The following is a 21,919-nucleotide window of genomic DNA, read 5'->3' as shown; positions in this document are numbered from 1 at the left end:
AAAGGAGCTTCTGACCAGCGTCCTGCACCTTGCTCCCAATGTATACCTCAAATTGGAGGGTGAACCTCCAGTAATGACACGGATTACCACCAAATTACGATAGTTCCAACTTTGGTAGGTCCACAGTGGCTGACACTGGGGTAAAGGAAATGGCGGGTTTTGGTCCTGGAGATGGCCCTCTGAAATTATCAGCATATCCTGGAGGTCTTTCCTCTATCTGGCATGCTTTCACGTGCCGCGTTAAGCGTTCATTCGAGGCCGCTGGTTCCCAGACTTCATCTAGTGAGTTCTCTTCGGCCAACAGCTCACTTTTGGCCGACTCGGTTTTGTTTATGTGCCACTGTGGGAGCCCGCTGGAGCTCGACCTCTTGTTTAACCCGATACTCCTAGAGCTGAGCAATCCTTAACAACTTCTTGGCTAGACTACTTTCATGGCTAGATGCGCAATGTGACTTACAATTTTTTCCTCCGAAGCTTCAGACGTTTGCGCGTCCTTGGACCCGGTTTCTTTTACAATTGTTCCAAGAGTTGACACCTTTGTTTCGAACAAGACGACGTAAGATGTTGAGTACTGTAATGAGTGCGTGGTACCTTTGAGTGACACGTATTACCAGAACCTCCGGGTAGGCAAAACAAAGTCGGAGCTGTGTCTCTATACGGTACTATTAGGGTAAAACAAATTCACAAATTATACAAACCTCGACAGTATATATGCGTCCAAAACAAACGGTCCACTTGGACTACGTAAGTACAACGCAAGGGAGCAAACAGGCTCCCACTTGCGAAAGTCACACGTACAAAGTCAGCCACAAATGGATGGAAGACCCCAAGGCCAAATGGTTGAAGTGGTTAGGACAAACAAACTTCGGTTCAATATACACGCTAAACACAAAAGTGGGGCGGGGGTTACAAACGGGGACAGAATAAACATGGGGAAGTTCATTGTCAACGTTATAGATGATACAGGGAGAGTAACTCAATCTGAAAGAAAATCACCTTTTCATCGTCTTGCAGTCACAAAGCGAACTCACAAAATTAAGTTTATACGTGCGTGTCTGCAATCAGAGTTTCTGCCGCACCTGGATGCGTTTGATTTTGTTTCTTTGCATCACTCACAGTGAGTGAGTGGGTCACTCTGGTTAAACTGTAATGACGGATGTCCCTAAGAGACGTTCGCCGAAAACTATTTAAGGTACCCGTTGAAGGCCGCAAGTGTCTTACTGGTGCGCACAATAATCGGTGCATCTTGCTGTTCTTGTGCAGACTCTTGTGTTGTGAAGCTCGGCAGGCTGCACCCTTCGGGGCAGTGTTCGAACTGCACTATTTGAAATAAGTCGTATCAGATAGGACACCCACTTGCTTAAATCTACGATGCTACTAGGTGGTCAATCTTGAGAAATAACTATTGTAATCTTACAACTCCATTACGATAGCGAAATGTACCCTCTTTCTTCTAAAGCCCGGAGTGTGCAGTGAGTCGTCCTGTCCAGTATCTGTGATCAAGTGGTATCAGTGTTCGAACTGCACTATTTGAAATAAGTCGTATCAGATAGGACACCCACTTGCTTAAATCTACAATGCTACTAGGTGGTCATTCTTGAGAAGTAACTATTGATAATGTTACACTCCATTACGATAGCGAAATGTACCCTCTTTCTTCTAAAGCCCGGAGTGTGCAGTGAGTCGTCCTGTCCAGTATCTGTGATCAAGTGGTATCTGTCATATACAATAAAGCCAGGCAAAACGCCAGCTGTGAAATGAATCGAAAACAGTCGTTCTGACTTTTGCTTAATGGAGAATAAACATTGGCTTACCATGATGGCCAACCAGGCAACCAATCTGCGGTCGCTGTGCCGACGCAAGTATATACGCAACTAAACTAATCACCAGATACATCAGTAAACTGTTATGGTCAGTTCACGCAGCCACCATTAGGCGTTTGAGGCGTTCAAGCCGTTTTCTATTCTCATGCATGCAAGGAAGCTCCAACGTGCGCAAAAGCAGGCGTTTTCATGAGAATTTTAATCCGAGCTCAGTTTTACAATTTAGGTAGATTTCTTGGAGATATTGTTTTATCGAATCCCCATGAACTTGGCAGACTCCTACAATGAAGCTATTGAAAATGCGCGTGAATGGTTCCTCTAGTTGCCATCTCCCTCATATACTGTGCCAAATAAACGACGGTCGCACTAGTAGCAGGATAATCACGTGGTTTCAACGGGCGCCGTGAAACAGCGATTCTCTTGGTGTTTTCTATCAACAATCTAAACAAAGGGCAGAATAAACACTGCGGAAAAATTGGGTAAGCACAAATATAGGCGTACTACCGCCCCTTTACCCAACACAAACATAATGTTTTGCAATGCTTGTAGCCGCCGCACAGCTTTGAAGGAGTTGGATATCACTGCAGTCCACCAACCAAAAGCCCAGTGACCCATCCATCCAGCACTATAAACATAAATGTCGGTCACTGAGACAGAGAAGCCATCAGGCACAACTTAAAACCGTGGTAAAAACATAAATTTTGTGGGTTTTCATTCACTTTTGCGGGGCGGCAAAAACAAACCCGAAGCTGAGAAATCCGTGAACAACAAAAAAACGAGAAAGCGAAATGGCCCAACAACATGACATTTTGGCATACCAGGTGAGGTAGACGGCCCTATTTTGTTCTTGACACATTTAACCGAACTTCGACAGAAACCGTGAATAAAAACAACAAGTGCAGCTGTTGCAAGGTACCCTCCCGAATTTCTTAATGCCATGGGTTTCTGCTGCTCTCAGCAGGCACGAGTCGCCCTCCTCCCTCGTGATCAACGGTTTTTTCTGGCAGTTTATCCCAAAAGCCTAGATTTTCGTGCTTACCGTTGCCCCCAGAATGGTGTAACTCCCAAATCTGCGCACACAATTTCCCATCTCAAGAGCGAATGACATGGGAAGCGTCACAATAACTGATGTTACGTATGCGTCCATCTGAGTACCTTGAATTTTGAAAGTTTGATATTCATATTGCTATAACGGTACATTTGGGCGGCTTAGGCTTTGTTACAAGTGGCTTGGCTGTAATATTACCGGACACCCCAACTTCGTTATCATTGTCGTTGAATGAAGGAATTGCTTCATCTTCACGTCACTCGCCATGTCTTTATTATGTCCATCTAGTCTAGCTATTGGAGCCTTAAAACTCCGACTGACTAGAAGTGGCACTCAGTTACATAATCACCTATCGTTAACCCTGAACTCTTGTTAAAAGGAACCTCACTGTAGTCGTTTTCGGCCTACGCACCTGTTCAAACCTGGTTTTGTCAATATGCTATGCATTAATAACGACTTTTGTACATGCTGGGCGACAGTTCCTAGTAATACATCCTGAAGGCGTGTACTACGACAGCATAACAGCCACTACTTAATAAATATGCTATCAAACCACCACGCATCGGGTGATCTTATATGAACTTTGCTCGGCGTTTCCACTTTATGCAATCTTCATTAAACTAGTGTCATGTAAAAATAATTGTGCGCACACGGCGTGAAGCAGTCTAAAAGATTTAGGTCCCAGTCTATTACGGGACGCCGTCGGCACCTGTATTCCTGTCGGCAGCTATTTACAGGCAGTTTTTAACTCGTACACGGTCGTTACGGTGCAAAATAGCCTGGCTGTGATGTTGCAATGAAGGTGACTGGAATGCAATACTGGTAACATAATGATTTGAGGATCCTACCATATTTCTTATACTCTGGCTAAAAGTTGCCCCTTGTATCCTAGCAAAGAATGACCCCGACTTACCTAACGAAGCCGGCCTTCTGACCCTCTGTGTTTGTATACCCTTTTGCATCCCCTTGACATTCTGCATGGTGTTGCGGAAATACCAAGGCACATGCCTGTGATTCAGTGGCCTCATCTTTTTTGGCCTATGGCACACGCCTCAACCTCTGTCTTCACGGTCAGCGACGAGGCGCCAAAGATGATGCGACCCGAGACATTTTGTGGTCAAATCATACAGAGCCTCTTTGTTACATCAAACAAAGGGGTCTTTCGCGTTATGGGGCAAGACTTGTTAATTCTATTTTTGAACGCTCCACGAATGATGTTCCATGCTACTGAGTGAGTGCTCGGTCGAACAGGATATATCACATCACGGCATCACCTTCCGGCATTTTTTTGCGTAGTAGTCTATAAGTATTACGTCCTAGTGCCACTTGGCATACTCACAGATTTTCCTCTCTTTTTTACTCCCGCTTCATTGGTAATGCTCGGATGAGCTTGAGTGTCGTGTGTGTGCTCTGGGACACATACCTGCCTTTGACAGAGGAACCCCGGGGATACCCCTGTAATACACCAGGCGTGTAAGCACTTAGCATCTGAAGTGTGAGTGCCCCAGGACATAAGGAGTAATAAAATGTTTATGACAGACAAAGATTAGTTTGCGTCAACTTTTATGTTTATCAAGGATACACAGATACCGTATCAAGCAAGTCATTGTATGCACGTATTTTTATACGCGTTTTGGCAATTTGCTGTCCTCACTATTTATTATTCCAAAGAAAATGAGATGCTTCCGTCCGACAGCGGAAACGGAGAGCTTTCGCCTGAAAAAACACTAAGGGTGGCAAAAGTCTCAAGCCAAACATACAGTTGCATCCACCAAGCCATGTTTTACATACAGGGTAGGAATGTTTATCCAATCTTCCTGGGTTGGTTTTTCCGGGATTTCAGCTGAAACGCACGAGTTGAATGCATCAATCCTGTTCATGTTCTCAGTGCTCGGTGGTGAGGATGCATAGCGCAAGGATCCACACATAAAGCATTCGAAGGGTCTTTTAACTGGGCTCTAGGTGAGACGTGAATGAACGTTGGAGGGGGTTCGTCTCACGAAACAGCAACCCAAAATGAGAAAAACTGTAATCTGATAAAAGTGTGCGCCCTGGGCTTGGAAACCTTATGACCAAGCTCTTGTCATTATTTATCGGGTCACCCATGGAAAATCGGCCAAGCCATGTGCAAACAAACATTAACCATTCAGTTCGTGTCTTTGGAGGCCAAGATACTCCATGTGAAGACTTGAAAATAAGCAAGCAGTGAATTAGAGTCCAGTATCCACCTCTGTGGCAATTGTTTGGTCACACCTCCTTCATGGGTCCTAAGTAAAGGACTTGGTTGGCACATTCAGAATCTATACGTTATCCTCACGATGTACTTAAACACAATCAGAGTAATATGGGGGAGTGCACCAAACCGTCCGTTGTGCGACAAGTACGTTTTGAGTCAAATTTTCACTGTGAATTTATGAGGATCTGCTTGAAATGGGCCAGTCACGTCAGTGTTTTTGGCATCCATGTTCGTAGTTTCTTCTGATCCATTCTCACCATGTACAACAAAGGCGTTCGCTGTCTCCTCCGAAAGGCATATGGACGCAATTTTTCTCGTTCATAGATAAGCGTTATTCCATTGATCGCTGCTTTGCAGTGTCTACATCCAGTGGGAAGACACTGGCATCAAAACTTTAGGATTTCAGGTCGTTCGCATAAGTAGACATGAGCTTAGAATCAGATCAGAAAGGTTTACTGACGTAGGACGGAAAGGGGAAGTGTCCCGGGACAGAGCTTTGAGAACATCCAATGGAGGGCCTTGCCGATTAGGAGCAGGTCGAGCCTACATTCACTCAAAATATCCCATCCGATGGGGTATCTCAATCCAGCGCAGAATGTCTCCTGGAATCCCATAAGGATTCCTTCGTAAAGTCCAGGTCAACAAGAGACCGCCGGTTGTTACGCCTTGATAAGGTTTGATATGATGAGTTTGCTGGTTCCAAACAAAGGCCTCATTGTGTCCTCTCTAGGATCAAGGTCACACTAATAGGTCGCTTTTTGATTTCTCGTTTCTCTGTCGAGGAGGAGGCAGTTTGCTTGTTTCTCCTCGGTGTCTCGGGGTCTGATGTCGTGACCATATTTCGTGTGGTATCCGTGCGAGCTCTTCGTCTATGGAGCCTCAGTGTGCCACGGGACGACGGCCCTTCCAATGTGTTGTGATTGTGCTTTTTGGCGTAGTCCTTATTCTGGTTGGCTGAAATCCCGATGATAGAAACATTAAAAAAGAAGGCCTGATCACACGTGGGTTCGTGATTGAACCTCTTGAAAACAGGAAATCATTCTCGAGTGCTAATTGAATAGCTTTCACACGGAAAACTTAGTTCCTGTTGTGTTATTGGCAGAGGCATCATTATTTGCGTCCGGTTGGCCCATACTATTTTTGAGGTATGCTATTTTTCATCTTGGTCTTAACCGGCAGCATTGAGTAATTCGATGGTGATTAGCCAAAGTGGTCTCTCTAACAAAAAGGAAGTATTCTGAGTAAAACAAAGCTAGCGGTTATGATTCCAGTCCGAAGTGACTTCAGATCCCCTCGAGAAATTGTGTGTAAGCCATCCGTTGGATGACAGACTCCAAGTGAGTGTGAGTAAGTTGTTCGGTGACCGGAAACGCATACTTTCATGGTCACGCAAATCGCAGACGGGTTCTGTTGGTTAAAGGAACCAGTATATTTTGCATGCGCCGTATTATCATTTGCCGCCCGAACTCCGGTTGATGAAGGCGAAAATATCAGTGCGATCTTCGCGGCAAACGGACCGACGACAGTGTTTTCCTTTGTGCAAGGGAAGTTAGTTTATTCGTTAATCTTGTGTAATAAAATAAAACAACGCTCAACAGCACATTTTTGTGAGACAAAATGACGCCAGTTTACCATTAACTGAAGCACATCGTAAATGGAGAAACAACTATTAATGAAAGTCAACGACCCATTTCTTTGGTAAGGTGTCAGAAAGACTAACAAATCGCCTCACGTCGATAGCTCGAGTCCTCTGTCTTGCCATCTTCGCCTGTGGGATGATTATTGCCTGCCTGATCAAGCTGGGTTTACGAACAGTCTGGGATCACCTTGGCCTTTGCGGACGACACGCTTGATGTGGAGCTCAACAGAAGACTAGTCGGTGCGAAGTCGACACGACAGAAAGTTCGAATCAACTACGGTAATTCTTAGTTCCTGCGGTCCAGGGAGATCTTAATCGTAGTACCACCGCTGTCGCTGCTCCACGAGTACGTCCACCACTCTTCTTTTATACTTCAGTCTCTTGTGTGTCACGTGACACAGTCCCGCCAATCAGTTGCTTGGGTTTGGCTTGGCTGACTCGACTCTTATTGGTTGGCTCTAGTTGACGCGTAAGTCTCTTAGGCAGACACTGGCGGTCGCCTGAGCCAGTCGTTGGCTTGGGAAATTTGACTTGCAAACCCGATTTCTAGTTAACAGGAGGGGTCGAGCAACGGGTACCAAGATGCAGAAACACCACGAACGCATTCTTCCAGGGGTTCTAAAACTCATGATAAATCAAATTATGAACCCACTGCGACTCACAGGTGAAAAGGCCCCAGATTATAAGAGCTGTGATGGATGGTTTCGCTCTGCGCAAAAATCGTCACACAACACAACTGCCTACGGGGCGACTGCCACTTCTTTGTCCCCACCTGTCGATTATGGAGCTGCCTACAACGCGTATGCACCCTCCTAGATGACTTTCGAATTACGTTATGACAAAGCCCCTGCAAACTGCATTTTACGTACGCACAGATACAGTAAAAATCGAAGCATTCACTGTTACGGGGTAAGAAAACCACATGCTTTGTACTCCAGTCATCATCCATCAAATCCAATGAAGTCCAGCGCTCACCATTCGTGTGAGACTGGTGATGGAGGTATCAGGAAATTGCATTGCCTATGAGGGTAGCTAGCTTTGAGTACGAGCAAGAGAAGAACGGATTATAATTCTGTTGCAGCTCGATATCGCAGTCAATTCCCGTCGCAGTAGGAGAAATATTTGAGCAGTAAACTATAGAAAAACAATCAACACCCCAGGAATACATCAGGAGGTAAGCTCCATTTACCCGGTGAGTGTTTGTGAGGTGGATATACATGGGGTTACCACTCTACTCCTCATGAGTTTAACCTCATGGATATAGAGTTGATCGTTTGCATCCTCCAACATTTCACATATGCTCCAGACGTCAGAAACTAGCAATTCAGTCGGTGCGGCGATTCCGAGATTGCACCAGAAATATGATGCGGCTTCTGGCGATGGATTTGGTTACTTTTCGAAATCTAAATCTATGCCTCACTTATGTGTAACACTTGATGCAAAAGTGAAGCGCTTGGAAGATCCCGGAGTCTTGAAACTGATGTGCTACTCTCCGTGGGCTATTTCAGTTGTGGTTGTCAAACATGCTGCTATGCGTACCCGTGACGAGGGCTCTAGAGGCTCAAGTGACGCCTCAAGCGCTCACTGGTATCCACTGTCGATAGCTGCTGGTATTTTTGCGGACGTGAAAAATCGTTCAGCTGTAGCACCATTTTAGTGCCTAACTGCCATGCCACGGGAAGGAACCACGAGGGCTGGAGCACTGCTATCTTGACCCTTGCGAAGGTGAGTGTCGACGCAGTTGGCTTTCAGCGGTTAATTGCGAATTAAAGTAGAAGAATTCGGATATTTGACATTCACACATTGCCATTCGAAGTGAAAAATGCAATCTTTTGGCAGATTGTGGACGGGGTTGCTGCATACCTATATGTTGGCGTTGTGGATATGACCGAAGAAGTCACCCTAGTTGGATGCCGCCTTTCAAAAGACGTAGGACCGGGTGTCGACCGGAAAAAGGCGCGAGTTCCTGCTGATTTCAGTGGAATTTATCCGTTTCCGTATCGTCGAGACTGATTCCACCGTCCGTTGTGAACTCAAATCGTTCTTGGGGTTACTCGGCTGTCACGGAGTTTTATACCAAGTACTCATCGCTCACACTAACCCTTGAACGCTGTTCTAACCGAAAGATGTCTGTGGGATGGATTGTGCAACTATCAGTTTGCGTTCGACGGGGTGAATTTTTGCGTATGGAATCCAACCCCCAACTACTTACCATCGTCATTACTAAGCCGATTCTTTCTTTTCTTGTGGCAGCACGCAAAACCTTAACTCATGAGCATCAAATGGGACTCTGATCGAACAGAGGCTGCATCCACCACGTCTTCACCATATTTACAAGCCAACTATAGCTTTGTTGTACCTTGACTTTGATGGTGTTTTCGGTTATGTGTATCTCACAGGAGGTCCGCAGAACTACTTGAACTTAATCAAATTCCCATGATTTCATACTTACGGATGTACATAGAGATCTTTTTGAAAGCTCTCCTACAGGGTGTGGTGTCTGGCAACAATATCTACTCTCTTCATTCCGTTCAACTTCCTTATCGATGAACTAAGACTAACTCTGATGGTCTTCATAAATTCGGTGAGCAACACGTGACTTGGCAGAAGGGTACGAAAAAGATTACGAGGAGTCTGAGGCTATTGTGTTTGGTCTGTCGTCCCAAATTGATTACACCTGACCCTTCATTTCATTGGCTGAAGATATTAAAAGCAATGACGTCTGACAACTGATGTCCATGGCGTTCGTGTCGTCAGTTTCTTTCGAGATCGCCTGATTAAGCGTTTAGAAGTGTAGTTACCTCAGAATACCTGCTTCAGACTGGCACCAGGTACCTTCTTCATCCATCCACTTCTTCCCCTATTGTTAGACTTTAAAAAGATTTAAACCTCGTTGTCGTATGGAAGTGGAGAGTCAGTGTCACCACTAATGTTGCTGTTCCGGATGATGATATCCAACCCTCCAGCTGGAGTCGGTAGCTAAAATATTTTTGTCCCTTATTCTGTAGCGTTTATCAGAAGCAAAGTTTCAATACAAAATTCCAAATCAGAGTAGATTCTCTTCATTGATCAAATGCTTACTCTGTCCAAGGCTTTGGAACACTTATATAAATTTCAACGGCCTCCCGCAGAATGCTTCGCCGAATGTACGTCCTATCTTACTCGTAATCTCTAATCCCTCTGGGTGATTTACCTGGCCGGCGTTTTACCCACGAGCATTTGAGATTTTGTCCGATGGAAAACGCCGTCCCCTGTACACGATGGGGATTTTCGAGTTCGACGTGTCTGGTTTCTGCGAGTCTGCTCACTGTCATCAGTGCTTCTTAGTCTTGGAATCGATTGGTCGCTTGAGCGGTACTATAGGGATTCTCTGATTTCCACAACGGTCCACAAGCCTTAACAGCCAATTTCGACTTTTTGAGCTGCCTCAACGGCGATATCTATTTTGGAATTTTAAAATATAATTTAGCGTAGCATTATCTCCGAGATCAACTGCAGACGTGGCGCACCAAGATCAGACGCGGTGTATGGTACAACTTTGTCTCCATGTGTTGTGCCGAATTCTTCACTGGAACCAACATTTTTATCCGTATGATTTGTAGGCATGCGTGTATGTGGGGGTACACTCGTAGTCAGCTTCACTTTCTTAATTAGCAATACTGTTGTAGAATTTGTACGACGCATTCAGCCATCTCATGTTCTTAAGCCACTCGGTTGTTTCAGTCCTATCTGTTCTATTTTTATAGATATCTTAATGACAACAGAGGAGTCCAAATTCGAATCACTACTTTCTGAGGCCCGAATCCTTTTCGAGAAGGGGCAGTTCCGAAGTGCGCTCGAACTTTGCAACCAAGCCTATGAAATCAAGCCTTGTCCTAAATTATTACGGAAGATCGAGCGTATAAAACCTTATGTCGACTCAGCAAACAAGGAAGATGACAGTGATGTTGAAAATTCTCCGCCCACTCCCGTCAGGGTAAACATGTGGTGTACTTTCACATTCCTCTAGGAGGTTGCCAGGCATCTCATTGATCAAGCTCGGGAGGCCTTCAGATCAGGGAACTTGCCGGACGCTTTGCGATTCCTAAAGGAATCGTATGAATGCGTGCCCTGTGATAAAACTGCTGGAAAAATCAGAAAGGTTGAGGAAGCCATCCGGATGACTGAATTGGAGCAGGCAGCAGCAGGTGATACACGACCGAGTAGCTCAAAGAAGGAGCATAATGAGGTTTGTATTATCTTTCCGAACTTTCACCCTTCCGCTTCTTAGGCTGATGCTGAATCCATGCTTACGAAAGCCCGAGTTCTGTACGAAGAAGGTCAACTGGAGGAATGCATCCGACTACTACGTGAAGTGCAGCTGATTGCACCGTCAGACAAAATCCAACGCAAGATCGATAGGATAGGTGCCCAGCTGTCTGAGACAAACGGATACAACCAAATGGGTTCACGAGCTGATGATGTCGTCAACGTTGCTGAGGGTCTTCGTCTACCCCGTGCTATGTACGAGAAACTGTACGAATATCAAAAAGATGGTGTGAAATGGCTGTGGGATCTTCACACACGTGCACCAGGTGGTGTATTGGCAGACGATATGGGACTGGGAAAAACTGTACAGGTAGTATAACATAAGAAGCATACAATCTTCTCACTCAGTGATTTCGTAAGACCTGACAGTTTCTTTTTTTGGCTGCTGGGTTAGTCGATATATACCGACTTAAAAATTCGACTAATGCTTTAACAATGTAGCCATGTGTTAAAGGATTAGAGTCCCCAGAGTACTCTCCAGTACTGTTGACCGGCTATTTCGAGTCCAGTTTCAGCGACTACTCTCCAGTACTGTTGACCGGCTATTTCGAGTCCAGTTTTCAGCGACTAGTTTTTAGCAATCGCACCTGATTTTTTTCAGTACATGGAAGTTGAAGTACTTATACTAGTCAGTATAACTAGCAGTATACTAGCAGTATAACACACCCCTATTCAACGCCGGTGTGCATGATCAACCACACCACACTGCTTTCGTCACGATGAAATACATTCGACTTGTTTCGCTATTTACTCTCAGTGATACTCATTAGCACCTTAGCTCAAAGCCTTGAACAGTGAAATAACTTTTCACTTTATTTCACACACCATTTCGCGAGTGTGTGGTCCTTACGTCATTGCTTACTTATTCCGGTTAGCCTACACCGAAGGAAAAAAGCACTGAGCTAGCGTTTACGTCCCTGTCAGAGTGGACGAGCAGTGCGTATCCCCTGGTTTGTCGAGGTTCGGACAGCTCTGCATCTCTGACACGTGAGATCAGTGTGTTACCACTTCTACACTGACGCATGCTCAACAAAATTGAACTGTTACGCCCGAATAAGTGAAATTGTTTAGATTTCGAGCGATGTAGTTGGTTTGCCCGACGTCTCTAACAACTCACTTCCCTGGTTGTGCCGATCAGCTGTCCTGCCCGCCAAGAATCCCAAATCTGGTAGCGTCACTGGTGACTGAACATTTTTTTCTGGTTGCTTGTGAGTGGTAGAGAACTTTGTGAAATCTGGTACCAGAACACTCATGAACCTTGATAGTATGCTTGATGTCTTACTTTTGGCCTTGGCCCAACGTCTTGTCTTTTCTCCATTCTTTTTTCCACAGGTCATTGCCTTTCTGTCAGGGCTGTTCATCTCAAGTTCAAAACGACTGACTGCTCTGATTTTGATGCCTGTTAGTGTCCTCGTCACTTGGGAAGCTGAACTGAAACGGTGGGCTCCTGCACTACGTGTTGTCGTTTTCCATGATGGGAACAGAAATCAGCGATTACGTTCACTATCCATGATTCAACGCAGTGGAGGGATTGTTCTTACTACATACGGGATGGTTGCAGCTGGTGCGGAAGATCTGATCGTTGATTTTCATGCTAATCCGCAGTTTATGAGTGCAAAGCCGTCAAATTTGGAGGGTCGCATGGCTCCTGAATTTGTCTGGGATTATCTAATCTTGGACGAGGCTCATAAAATAAAAAACCCGTCAGCTAAAACTACAAAAGCAGTTCTTAGTATTGCAGCTGAGCATCGAGTACTGCTTACAGGCACAGCTGTGCAGAACAATTTGCTAGAATTGTGGTCTCTGTACAACTGCACCCATTCCGGTAGACTTTTGGGACGTATGCAGACATTCAAGAATGAATACGAGAAACCAATCAGGAGAGCACGTGAGAAGGATGCATCTCGGGCTGAACGTGCACACGGACAATTAATGGCACAGAGTTTGCGTCGAATCATTGATCCGTATTTCCTTCGGCGTACGAAAGATGAAATTCTCCCCTCTGGTGTAGACAAAAAATCGTCTGTCTCAACGATGAATCCTGATATTGGACTTGTTGCTCCCGTAGAACCAATGCCAAAGAAGACTGATTTGGTTCTATGGATTTATTTACGAGAAGTTCAGGAACGGAGCTATCGTGACTTTTTGGAACTCGATCAAGTGAAGGAATTGTTAATTGGAACCACTCGTCGCTCACCCCTGATGGAGTTACTAATTCTGAAGAAACTCTGTGATCACCCTCGTCTCTTATCTCCGCATCAATGTGCCAGTTTGAACTTGGAAGTAACCAGTGTGCCAGATGAGCGATATTCAAAGCAGAGTTTGCCTCCGGCCTCACAACTCGTCCACGAATCGGGTAAACTCATGTTTCTTAGCTTGCTGATGAGTTCGTTCCTAAGTGAAAAACAGCTTGGCAGTGGGACCGTCCCAAAAACATTGATATTTTCTCAGAGTATCCGGTTCTTGGATATGGCGGAAAAAGTTATCTTGTCTATAAATAATCGTCCCGAAAACGCTTCTCAGTCCCGAGGACACAGAGTGCTTCGTTTGGATGGCCGCTTAACGAAAGTTGAAGAACGATTAGATGTCATACGTTTGTTCGAAAGGGACCCTTCTTACACTGTAATGCTTCTTACTACACAGGTAAGTTATGTCACGGATAATTCACTCTTAGACTTTACCAATCTTCATTGACAAGGACGCTTTGTTAGCATGCCTTTATATTTTAAATTCAGTTTGTAGTGTTCTTCTCAGTGAGGTGGACATTTTTCAGTGTTCTTCTCTTGCGAGAATAAGTCTCCTGAACCTATTTAATGTGGCTATACTTTTCCTATTCGAAGTTCTGGTGCCAAAGTGAGGAAAGATTGTACTTCTATCTTCCTTCGCTCCTTCATCCGAGTAGTCTAATTTAAATTCTCTCGATCATATGGTTTCTTCAGACGGTGGATTGTTTTGCTGCTTCATCAAAGGACAAATCAGTCGTCGTATGAACTGTGGTGACACCGCCATCCCCATGCTCACGAAGAGAGTAGCATTTATGGTAATCCGAAAGCGGAATTCCGTAATGCGGAAGCCTACGAATTGTTCAGCAATTGGGTTGGTATCACTGTCTTAACATAATGCAACTGAAACCGAATTCCTTTAGGGTTCATCGGAAATTTCGGTTTTCGCTAGTTTGTGAGCTGAATGAGGTTTTTTCACGTCATTTATGGTTTCTCACCTGTGCTGCCTTCGTTTTCCAAGACGTCCTAATCGAAATCACCAGTCATCTCTAATTTTCTGTCCACAAGCTGGCTCAGTGGTTAGAGCGCGAATTTACTGGCTAGAGGCTCCGTGGTTCGAACCCGACCTGTGCATCTCGACTTTCCCTGTCTAAGCTTGGGCATCGTAGCCGTCGTGCTTACTTTTGGTGGCATGGCAGCTGGACACCGAAAGCGTGTTACAGCTGAACGCTCGTTTATTCTGTCCACACCTTATATCTTCGTGTGAATTATGTATTTGCCAGTCACACGAACCCGCACTCCGTAGTCATCCAAAAAATCACCCTCAGTAGTAGTTGCTGGTCGACTGTCAGTAAAGGTTATTTCAAGGCAGATTCCTTGCACAATGTTTTGCAACCCAGGCTCTATTCGCTTTCCTAATAATGGCATCCACAGGAAGTACACAAAGACGAACAAGAGACGCTTCTTAGATTTGCCTGTTGAAAGCTTACTCGCCGAGTGACCACTTTTCAAGACACTCTCCATAAAGTGGCTGTATGAAATAGTTGTTCGATTAGTGTTTTTATAGAAAGGCCGAAAACTGCTAACATTTACAAGTATGGTGTCTGGTTTGAGGTGCATTGCAAGCAGAGGTTAACGGTACGTTTGGGGCTTTGAATATCGGACCATTCTTCGGCCGGGTCAGCGAAGTTTTGAGCAATTTATTACTCATGTATCATGATGCACGCCTCATCACACGATTACTTGGATTCAGCACTGTTGTGCGACCTTTGAAACACGTGGGATGTTAGTTTGCTTTTACTGATACTTACGTCCATCGCCTTCCTTTGGATGAACTCTCAAGATGGCTTATCTCTTCAAAAATCCTACAGAAATCTGATAGATATCTTACTGTGGATCCTACTAGAGCACTGCCCCTCTTTGTGGTGCATTATCTTGATATTAGTGTGCGATGAACTGCCGTGCCATGCTTTATTAATCCAGCTATAAGTTTCCAGACGAGCAAATCTCAAGTCATGGAACCTTTACAGTAGCACCCTGCTTCTTTAGAAAGTTTATACGAGGTGTTCCATCTCATGCCCAGTCTCGGCTCCAAGCGATCTGGTGTTAATAAAGCTATTTGTCAAGTGGATGGCACATAAATAACGGAACTATAAAGACACTCAGGACGATGGCCTTGTCATTTCCGACCGTAGTGCAGCTAAACCACAGAACTAGTATCTATTGGTCCTTTCATCCTAGCCACTGATGAAATAGCAAACTGCATAAAGCACCAGGTCCGGATAACCTACGTCAAGTTTTGTTCAGGAATGGGGGAGATCTCCTAGTAAGGTCGATAAAAGCTCCATTTCTTGAAACTGTAAACATAGAGGCAGTCTCCATTCGATTGAGTGGGTCGATTGTACCTCCACTTTTAACAGAGGGGCAGTCATTGAGGAATCATTTTGCCTCCATTTGCACTGAATATCATGACCTGCATCCTTTGAAACAGATTGTCTGTCAAAAACGATCTGTGGTTCCGAGAACAGTAGACCGTGTTTCTTCTGAGACCGAGACTCGTTGCTCCAATTTTCATCTAAAGCATGTCCACTATTTTGACATCTCTGAAAATTAGGGTGGCCTTTGGCCTAACAGATAGTGTCGTCCTATCAAACGGTTTGTCTACTACTGGAGTCCCCGAAAACCATGTTTTCATCCAGAAACCTTCATACAGCCAAAAATTCTCAGAAGAATTTGAACTTGTGACAGGCTTTGTTCCCCGTTTATAACCTGTAGTTTTTCGTGGGCGGAGTCTTTAGAAAGACTGTAACGGATGTCAAAGGTGGTGGCCTTTAACTCTTACCAGGTGATAGAGTCTTAGACGAAGGTGTGACTCGCTGGTTTCGCACATGTACAAATAGTAGTTGACCGCCTGCCGATTGAATGACATGATATGCCTTGTGTTTTACGCCCCGTAAGTCTAAAGTACTCTTTCAAGACTGGAATCAACCTGCGCCTGCATTCACTCCAATTGATGACACGGCATAGATTGCTGACAAACTGATGGAAATGACGTTTACTGTGTGCAATATGTAACCAATGTGACACGGAAGATACAGCTCACTGGGGCACAGTGGGTAACAAAGGTTTTCATTGTGGCTGAGACAGTCATGTTCTGGGTCAAGTTCGAAACAGGTAAGCCGATGTCAGGGCTCCGACTGCCATTGCCTCTTTCCACCGTAAGAAGAAGGAATCCATATACATCTATGCGGGGGTTGTGTCTTCGTGTGTATACGTTGTCCGTCTACTTAAGTAACACTCTTTTTACAAACTTTATAAGCCGGTCGACAAAGCTTCTGGAATCCACGTTTAAACAGATCCATGAAGCGCAATCGATAGTGTTTCACTGTAGAATATGCTGGGTTCTACGTTCTCCGGAGGCACCAAGGCTTTAGAATGCTGTTTCCTACAGCAACGTTCGAGTTCTTTAATGCTGACATCCGACCATCGCGCCACATGGCTCGTGGTTGTTTCACTGTATTTCGTGCGCACATTGGTTCTGTTCTAAGAGCGCTTTGGGGCATTTAGGTGCTCTATCTTTGTACACTACTCTCATTCTGTGTTGGCTAAAGATTCGTTTTCAGACGTACTTTTCCTGCACGGTGTGACTACCTTTCAGCTTAGCAATAGTTGTCATGGTTAGTTTTTCAGCCTCACTGAAGATTTATTGATATAATCGCGTGCGCGAGTCGATTATGTAACATATTCGTTATCGTTCTCTTTCAAATTGTGCGCACTAAGCCGCATAATCGGTGTTCAAATTACGTTGGTGGCCCCTTATTTCTTAGCACATACTGGGTCTGCAGTACAAAGCAACGTATCCATCCATTCAGCTGTTTTCGGTGAACTAATTTGTCCACCGTATCGTCAATCCTCACAAGAATCAAGTAGTCTGAAGAGACACCGGGTTATAAGTCTTCCATTTCTATAGAGGATTCGCTGCTGCGAGAGGACGGTAGAATCAATCACTGACGTCACCAGTGTTGCGTCGATTTACTGTGACCAAATTTCGGATGAATTATCAGAGCCCATCAACTTCCATTCTTCATGGTTTTGTGTCACAATTAGGAAGATGGGTGATCCCATTGCAATTTCTGCTGTTTCCTGGTAACTTGCACCTTGTATTCCTAGAAGATGGGTTGTGTACAGTGCTCCATATTTTCTGTATTCAATTCAACTCTGAACGGAGTAGTTTCCCATAATATCGTCTTGCGGTTCACATGTGTACCTCTGGTCTTATTTTGCATGTGCTATTTTGACGTACGTATCCCACACCTAATAAGATCTTCGTTTTCCACATAGGTTGGTGGAGTTGGCCTCACATTGACTGCAGCCAGTCGTGTCATAATTTTGGATCCTAGTTGGAACCCTGCTACGGATGCTCAGGCAGTTGACCGGGCATACCGAATCGGTCAAAAGTCCGACGTGATTGTTTATCGTTTACTTACATGTGGAACTGTGGAAGAGAAGATCTATCGCCGTCAAATCTTCAAAAATTCAGTGATACGTCAGACTACCACTACTGGTCAAAACAGGCAGATCAGTGTGGAACTGTGGAAGAGAAGATCTATCGCCGTCAAATCTTCAAAAATTCAGTGATACGTCAGACTACCACTACTGGTCAAAACAAGGCAGATCAGGATCCCTACCGGTATTTCACTAACCAAGATTTGCGGGAACTGTTCAGTCTTGGAGACCCTAGAATTTCAACGACCCAACAGCAACTGGCTGCTCTGCATAAGGAGGCGGAGAAGTGGTCCGATGAAACAATCCGGCCACATTTGTTATATTTGACCGGCCAAGATCATAAGGATACTGTATTTGGTCTGTCTTTCCACGATCTACTTTTTAGTCGTAAAGAAGCTGTTCAGTACGAGGAAACGACACCAGGTGAACATGAATTTCTCCACAACCGTCTCAAGGCAGCTGAGCATGCAATCGCCAGGGAATGTGTTGATGTCAAAGATCCGTCAGAGCAAGTTGTTTCTACAAAAGTACACACAAAGAGCCGACCTGATTATGTTGCTCCTATTCAGCTACCAGCTGATGGTGTGTTCTTAATTCCCTCCAAAGTAGATTCGAGACGACCAATGCTCAACCGTCCACAACTTGGATATCCTTCTTCAGACATTGTGAAGCAGCCACCTGTTCCTAATTCATTGAACTTAAATGATGCTGGAACTCCTCAAGAGGCGTCTGTTATAGTCATCGAGGACGAACTGACTGAAAGTTTGATGGAAATGAGCATTTCCAGTCCGCCCAAGAATCCCACAGAAGACGTAAACAGCGCCCCTTTGGTCACTCGCAAATCGAACTCCGCAGGCAGTTCTGTAAATGTGACAAAAACTTCCAGCGGTGTACCACACCTAGTGACTGACTCGGAAGGGGCAACTAATAGACAAACGACCCCGCTAAACTCATTGGATCAGGCTAATCGGTCAGTGGAAGAGTGGGCAACTTCATCCACAGGATCCAATCCAAATATCCGGTACACAAACAGCCACTCCTCTTCTGTTAACTCTCGTGGAACCGGCTTGATTTCATCCCACGGATCTCATCAGTCAGTAAAAGTGAACCCACCCCCTACTATCACCTACAACTCTTTAGCAAATTCGTCATCTCCCCTACCACTACAAAAAGCATTCAGCAATTCAGCACTGATAAATGCATTTCAATCAACGCCGATCGTTTCAGAAAAACAACAACCAACCACTATTCCACTAACTCCTCTTGCGAGGCCCACTAAATTCGGGCGGTTACATTCACCCACTATCGTCACGATGCCACCCACAAGCGCAGTGTGTAAAACTGCTCAATCCCCTGAGGCACCACCTGACCTGGGAGGAGTGGATGTTGTTCAAATGGATATCACACTTGATGTGGATGAAGATGAGTTGATGCGCACAGTTGATATGAGATCAGTACATAAGGTGAGCTGACCTCTTCCCATAATGTACAACGTATAGATGACCCGTATTACATTTCCTTGTCAATCAATCCTCTTTTCCAGTTGACTGATCTCAGTACTTATAAGGACTGTCACTACCTTTCGTCATATCCATCGACGGTTTTGATTCGGTCAATAGTTGGCTTCCTCTGCTCCTACCCTCACAGTTGATCAAATTAAGCTCTCCATAATCCACTGAGCAGCAATGTATAGATTGCTTGCACAACAGTGGGTGTGATGACGTCCATCGTATCGAGTCTTAACGCAAGGTGCTTATTAGGCTCTGCAAGAAACTGAAACCTGGAAAATGTTGGCGCGCTGTAAGCGATGATCACATGACCTATCTCCGTGTGACTGTTTTACTCCTCCCCATCATCATCATTACTGGTGGTAACATTGGTTATCATCGCCACTTCACCGCCGTACACGCTTATCGATGTATGTACAACATATCCTTTCGAACTATTACGTTGGCCGCTACAACCACCGCTGGTATATACACAACTATTTTTAGTGTTACTTTAATTCTGAGATTTTCGCAAGCATTGACCTTTCCTATAAAAGGTAATTCGTTGATTTGAGCAAACCGGGTGAGTCGAACCGTCGAAGAAGCTTCTAGCCGTCACAAAATGAACCTGTCCTTTTTCGGTGATGTCCTTACCATTTTCTTTCAGACAAAGCCAATATGAAGCTCTGGGTTGACTTCCTGCCTAGTACCCTATTTGCTTCTCATATTTTTCATTGGCAACCATCTACTACGTACAAGGTGTACATGGTTTTTAGTTGCCATAGTTTGGTTAGGTCTCATCGATTCCTTGCACTACCAGTTCACCGTATCCTGAATTGTTGGGCTTCCTTTCGGCCCAGGCTATTACATTTGGAACAAAATCACGAGATATATGGATTAACGTTCACTTTCTTTTGCAAAATCAAGAAAACCTATTTGTAATGCCTCAGAATACGGAATAGTGATATGGTCACTTGGGGTTGAAAGACAGACGGTTTGAAACTATCTGTCATAGACGCCGATGGTCAAACACCGTACGTCCTTTTTGCATGGAGACCATGTTTGTGATCCATAAAGTGTCATGAATCGCACCAGCTCAGTGTATGCCTTGCATTCGACAGACATCGGTGGCGAAGGGTAGAAAAAGCTACCCTGTTTTCCCTATTCTTTAAGTGGTCACGTCTCCAGCCAGTCTACAGGTAAACAAATTTATTTGCTACCTCGATTAGCGGATCCACAGGCATGAGTTTTGTGTTTAATTCCACCCGGTCTTGTAGCAGCGCTTTCCGCTTTGTAGAGTTGAAGCACATGCCAAACCATGCGTCAGGATCATTTGGGTTCGAACAGCTTTCCTGTCGTTCTCATGTCTCCTCTGCTGATTTTCTCTATTTCGTGCAGATACTCGCAAAATCAGGGCTAGCAGCTGGAAGCACAGATGACGATGTGCGTGACGTGCAGTGCCCGGAGCCATTGATTATCGAGGATTCCCGAGTGTATACAAGCCCAGGGACAAGCAATCCCGGTGATGCAAGCCACGTGAATGAAACTGCAGATGACCTTGAGATTATTGAGGACAGCGTTGATGAATGATTCAATCAGCTCGTATAGATTCAAACGGATGTCTTGGACAGTTGTTTCGGATGTTTGGAGTGTGGCTTCCTTAACTGATAACCTAAGATTATTTTTATATCTTATCTATGTTCGTGTTATTCTTTTAGAGTTATTAATAATTGTGAAAACACGACTTTTCTAATTAAAGTCATGCCTTGGCATACACTTGCCTGAGAACATTAGTAGCTTTTCTCTCGTCGACTTGAAAGGAAGGGCTACATTTTCGTTTTCCAATATATCCCCACTGCTTGAGCAAGAAAGTGCATGTCGGACCGCGGTCATACAAATATTTAAATTCGGGATATGCACAAAAAGAACCCACTGATAAGAAGTTGAAGTCGTTGAAGCCTACCTTATACGTTTCGACCCAATGGTAACGCTAGATTGACTCAGATGGGTCTATTGAACATTAAGCTGCCCGGTTTTAAGTTTTCCACGACAAACATGTGGTCGTGTTGCCAGTGGAGGCAATTTCCATAGTCCAAAAGTGATTATGGCCTCAAGAAAACTAGTACTCCTGACGGTCGAAGAGAATAACTACTTGTCCCGGGCGCATGTATGCAAGTCGGATTCCAAAGTCCCAGTAGGACTTACGGCCTCACCATGGTGAGTTGTTCACATGAATGGCTGTTTTAAACTCACGACAAAAACCATTGGTTAACCTGTTTACTGTCGGGTGGTACGCTTGTTCACAACATTTGGTATTCAATATTTCACTGAAAGCTGATTCGACCTGTGAACGACGGCCATTGTAACTCGACAACTGTACTGCATCACTCGGCATCTGAGGAAAGCACTTGACAGTTATTGGTGAGCAGGCCACAGTAAATGGTATGGCATATAAATGGTTGGCATGTATGTTGCATCAGAGGCATGCCTAAAAGGCTTCGGATAATTCCATGTATCCAACAGCTGAAACAAGCAACTTCTCATTGTAGACGTTTTCGTTTACTTTGGGTTACACAATCGCTGTTACAAGCCTGATTGGAGCACGTATATCTAAGTGTGATAAACTATTAAGGTAACCAAGCGCTACGTG

The 21,919-nt window shown here is 44.7% G+C and overlaps 1 protein-coding gene across 1 annotated transcript; it reads left to right on the top strand.

Annotated features, from left to right (window-relative positions):
• Positions 1–10,492: 10,492 nt before the first annotated feature.
• T265_12454 (hypothetical protein) lies at positions 10,493–21,050 on the top strand (the record flags this gene model as incomplete). The annotated part of the gene is given in 7 exon segments (XM_009163870.1): positions 10,493–10,722; positions 10,756–10,974; positions 11,017–11,364; positions 12,387–13,697; positions 17,618–17,822; positions 17,828–19,245; positions 20,668–21,050. Coding segments are annotated over 7 exon segments (3,915 nt in total).
• Positions 21,051–21,919: the final 869 nt, after the last annotated feature.

The sequence above is a fragment of the Opisthorchis viverrini genome (assembly GCF_000715545.1).
Source record: "Opisthorchis viverrini unplaced genomic scaffold opera_v5_1, whole genome shotgun sequence".
NCBI classification, from domain to species: Eukaryota; Metazoa; Platyhelminthes; class Trematoda; order Opisthorchiida; family Opisthorchiidae; genus Opisthorchis; species Opisthorchis viverrini.
The sequence above is the reverse complement of the archived record's forward strand: the minus strand, read 5'-3'. Positions and strand labels throughout refer to the sequence as shown.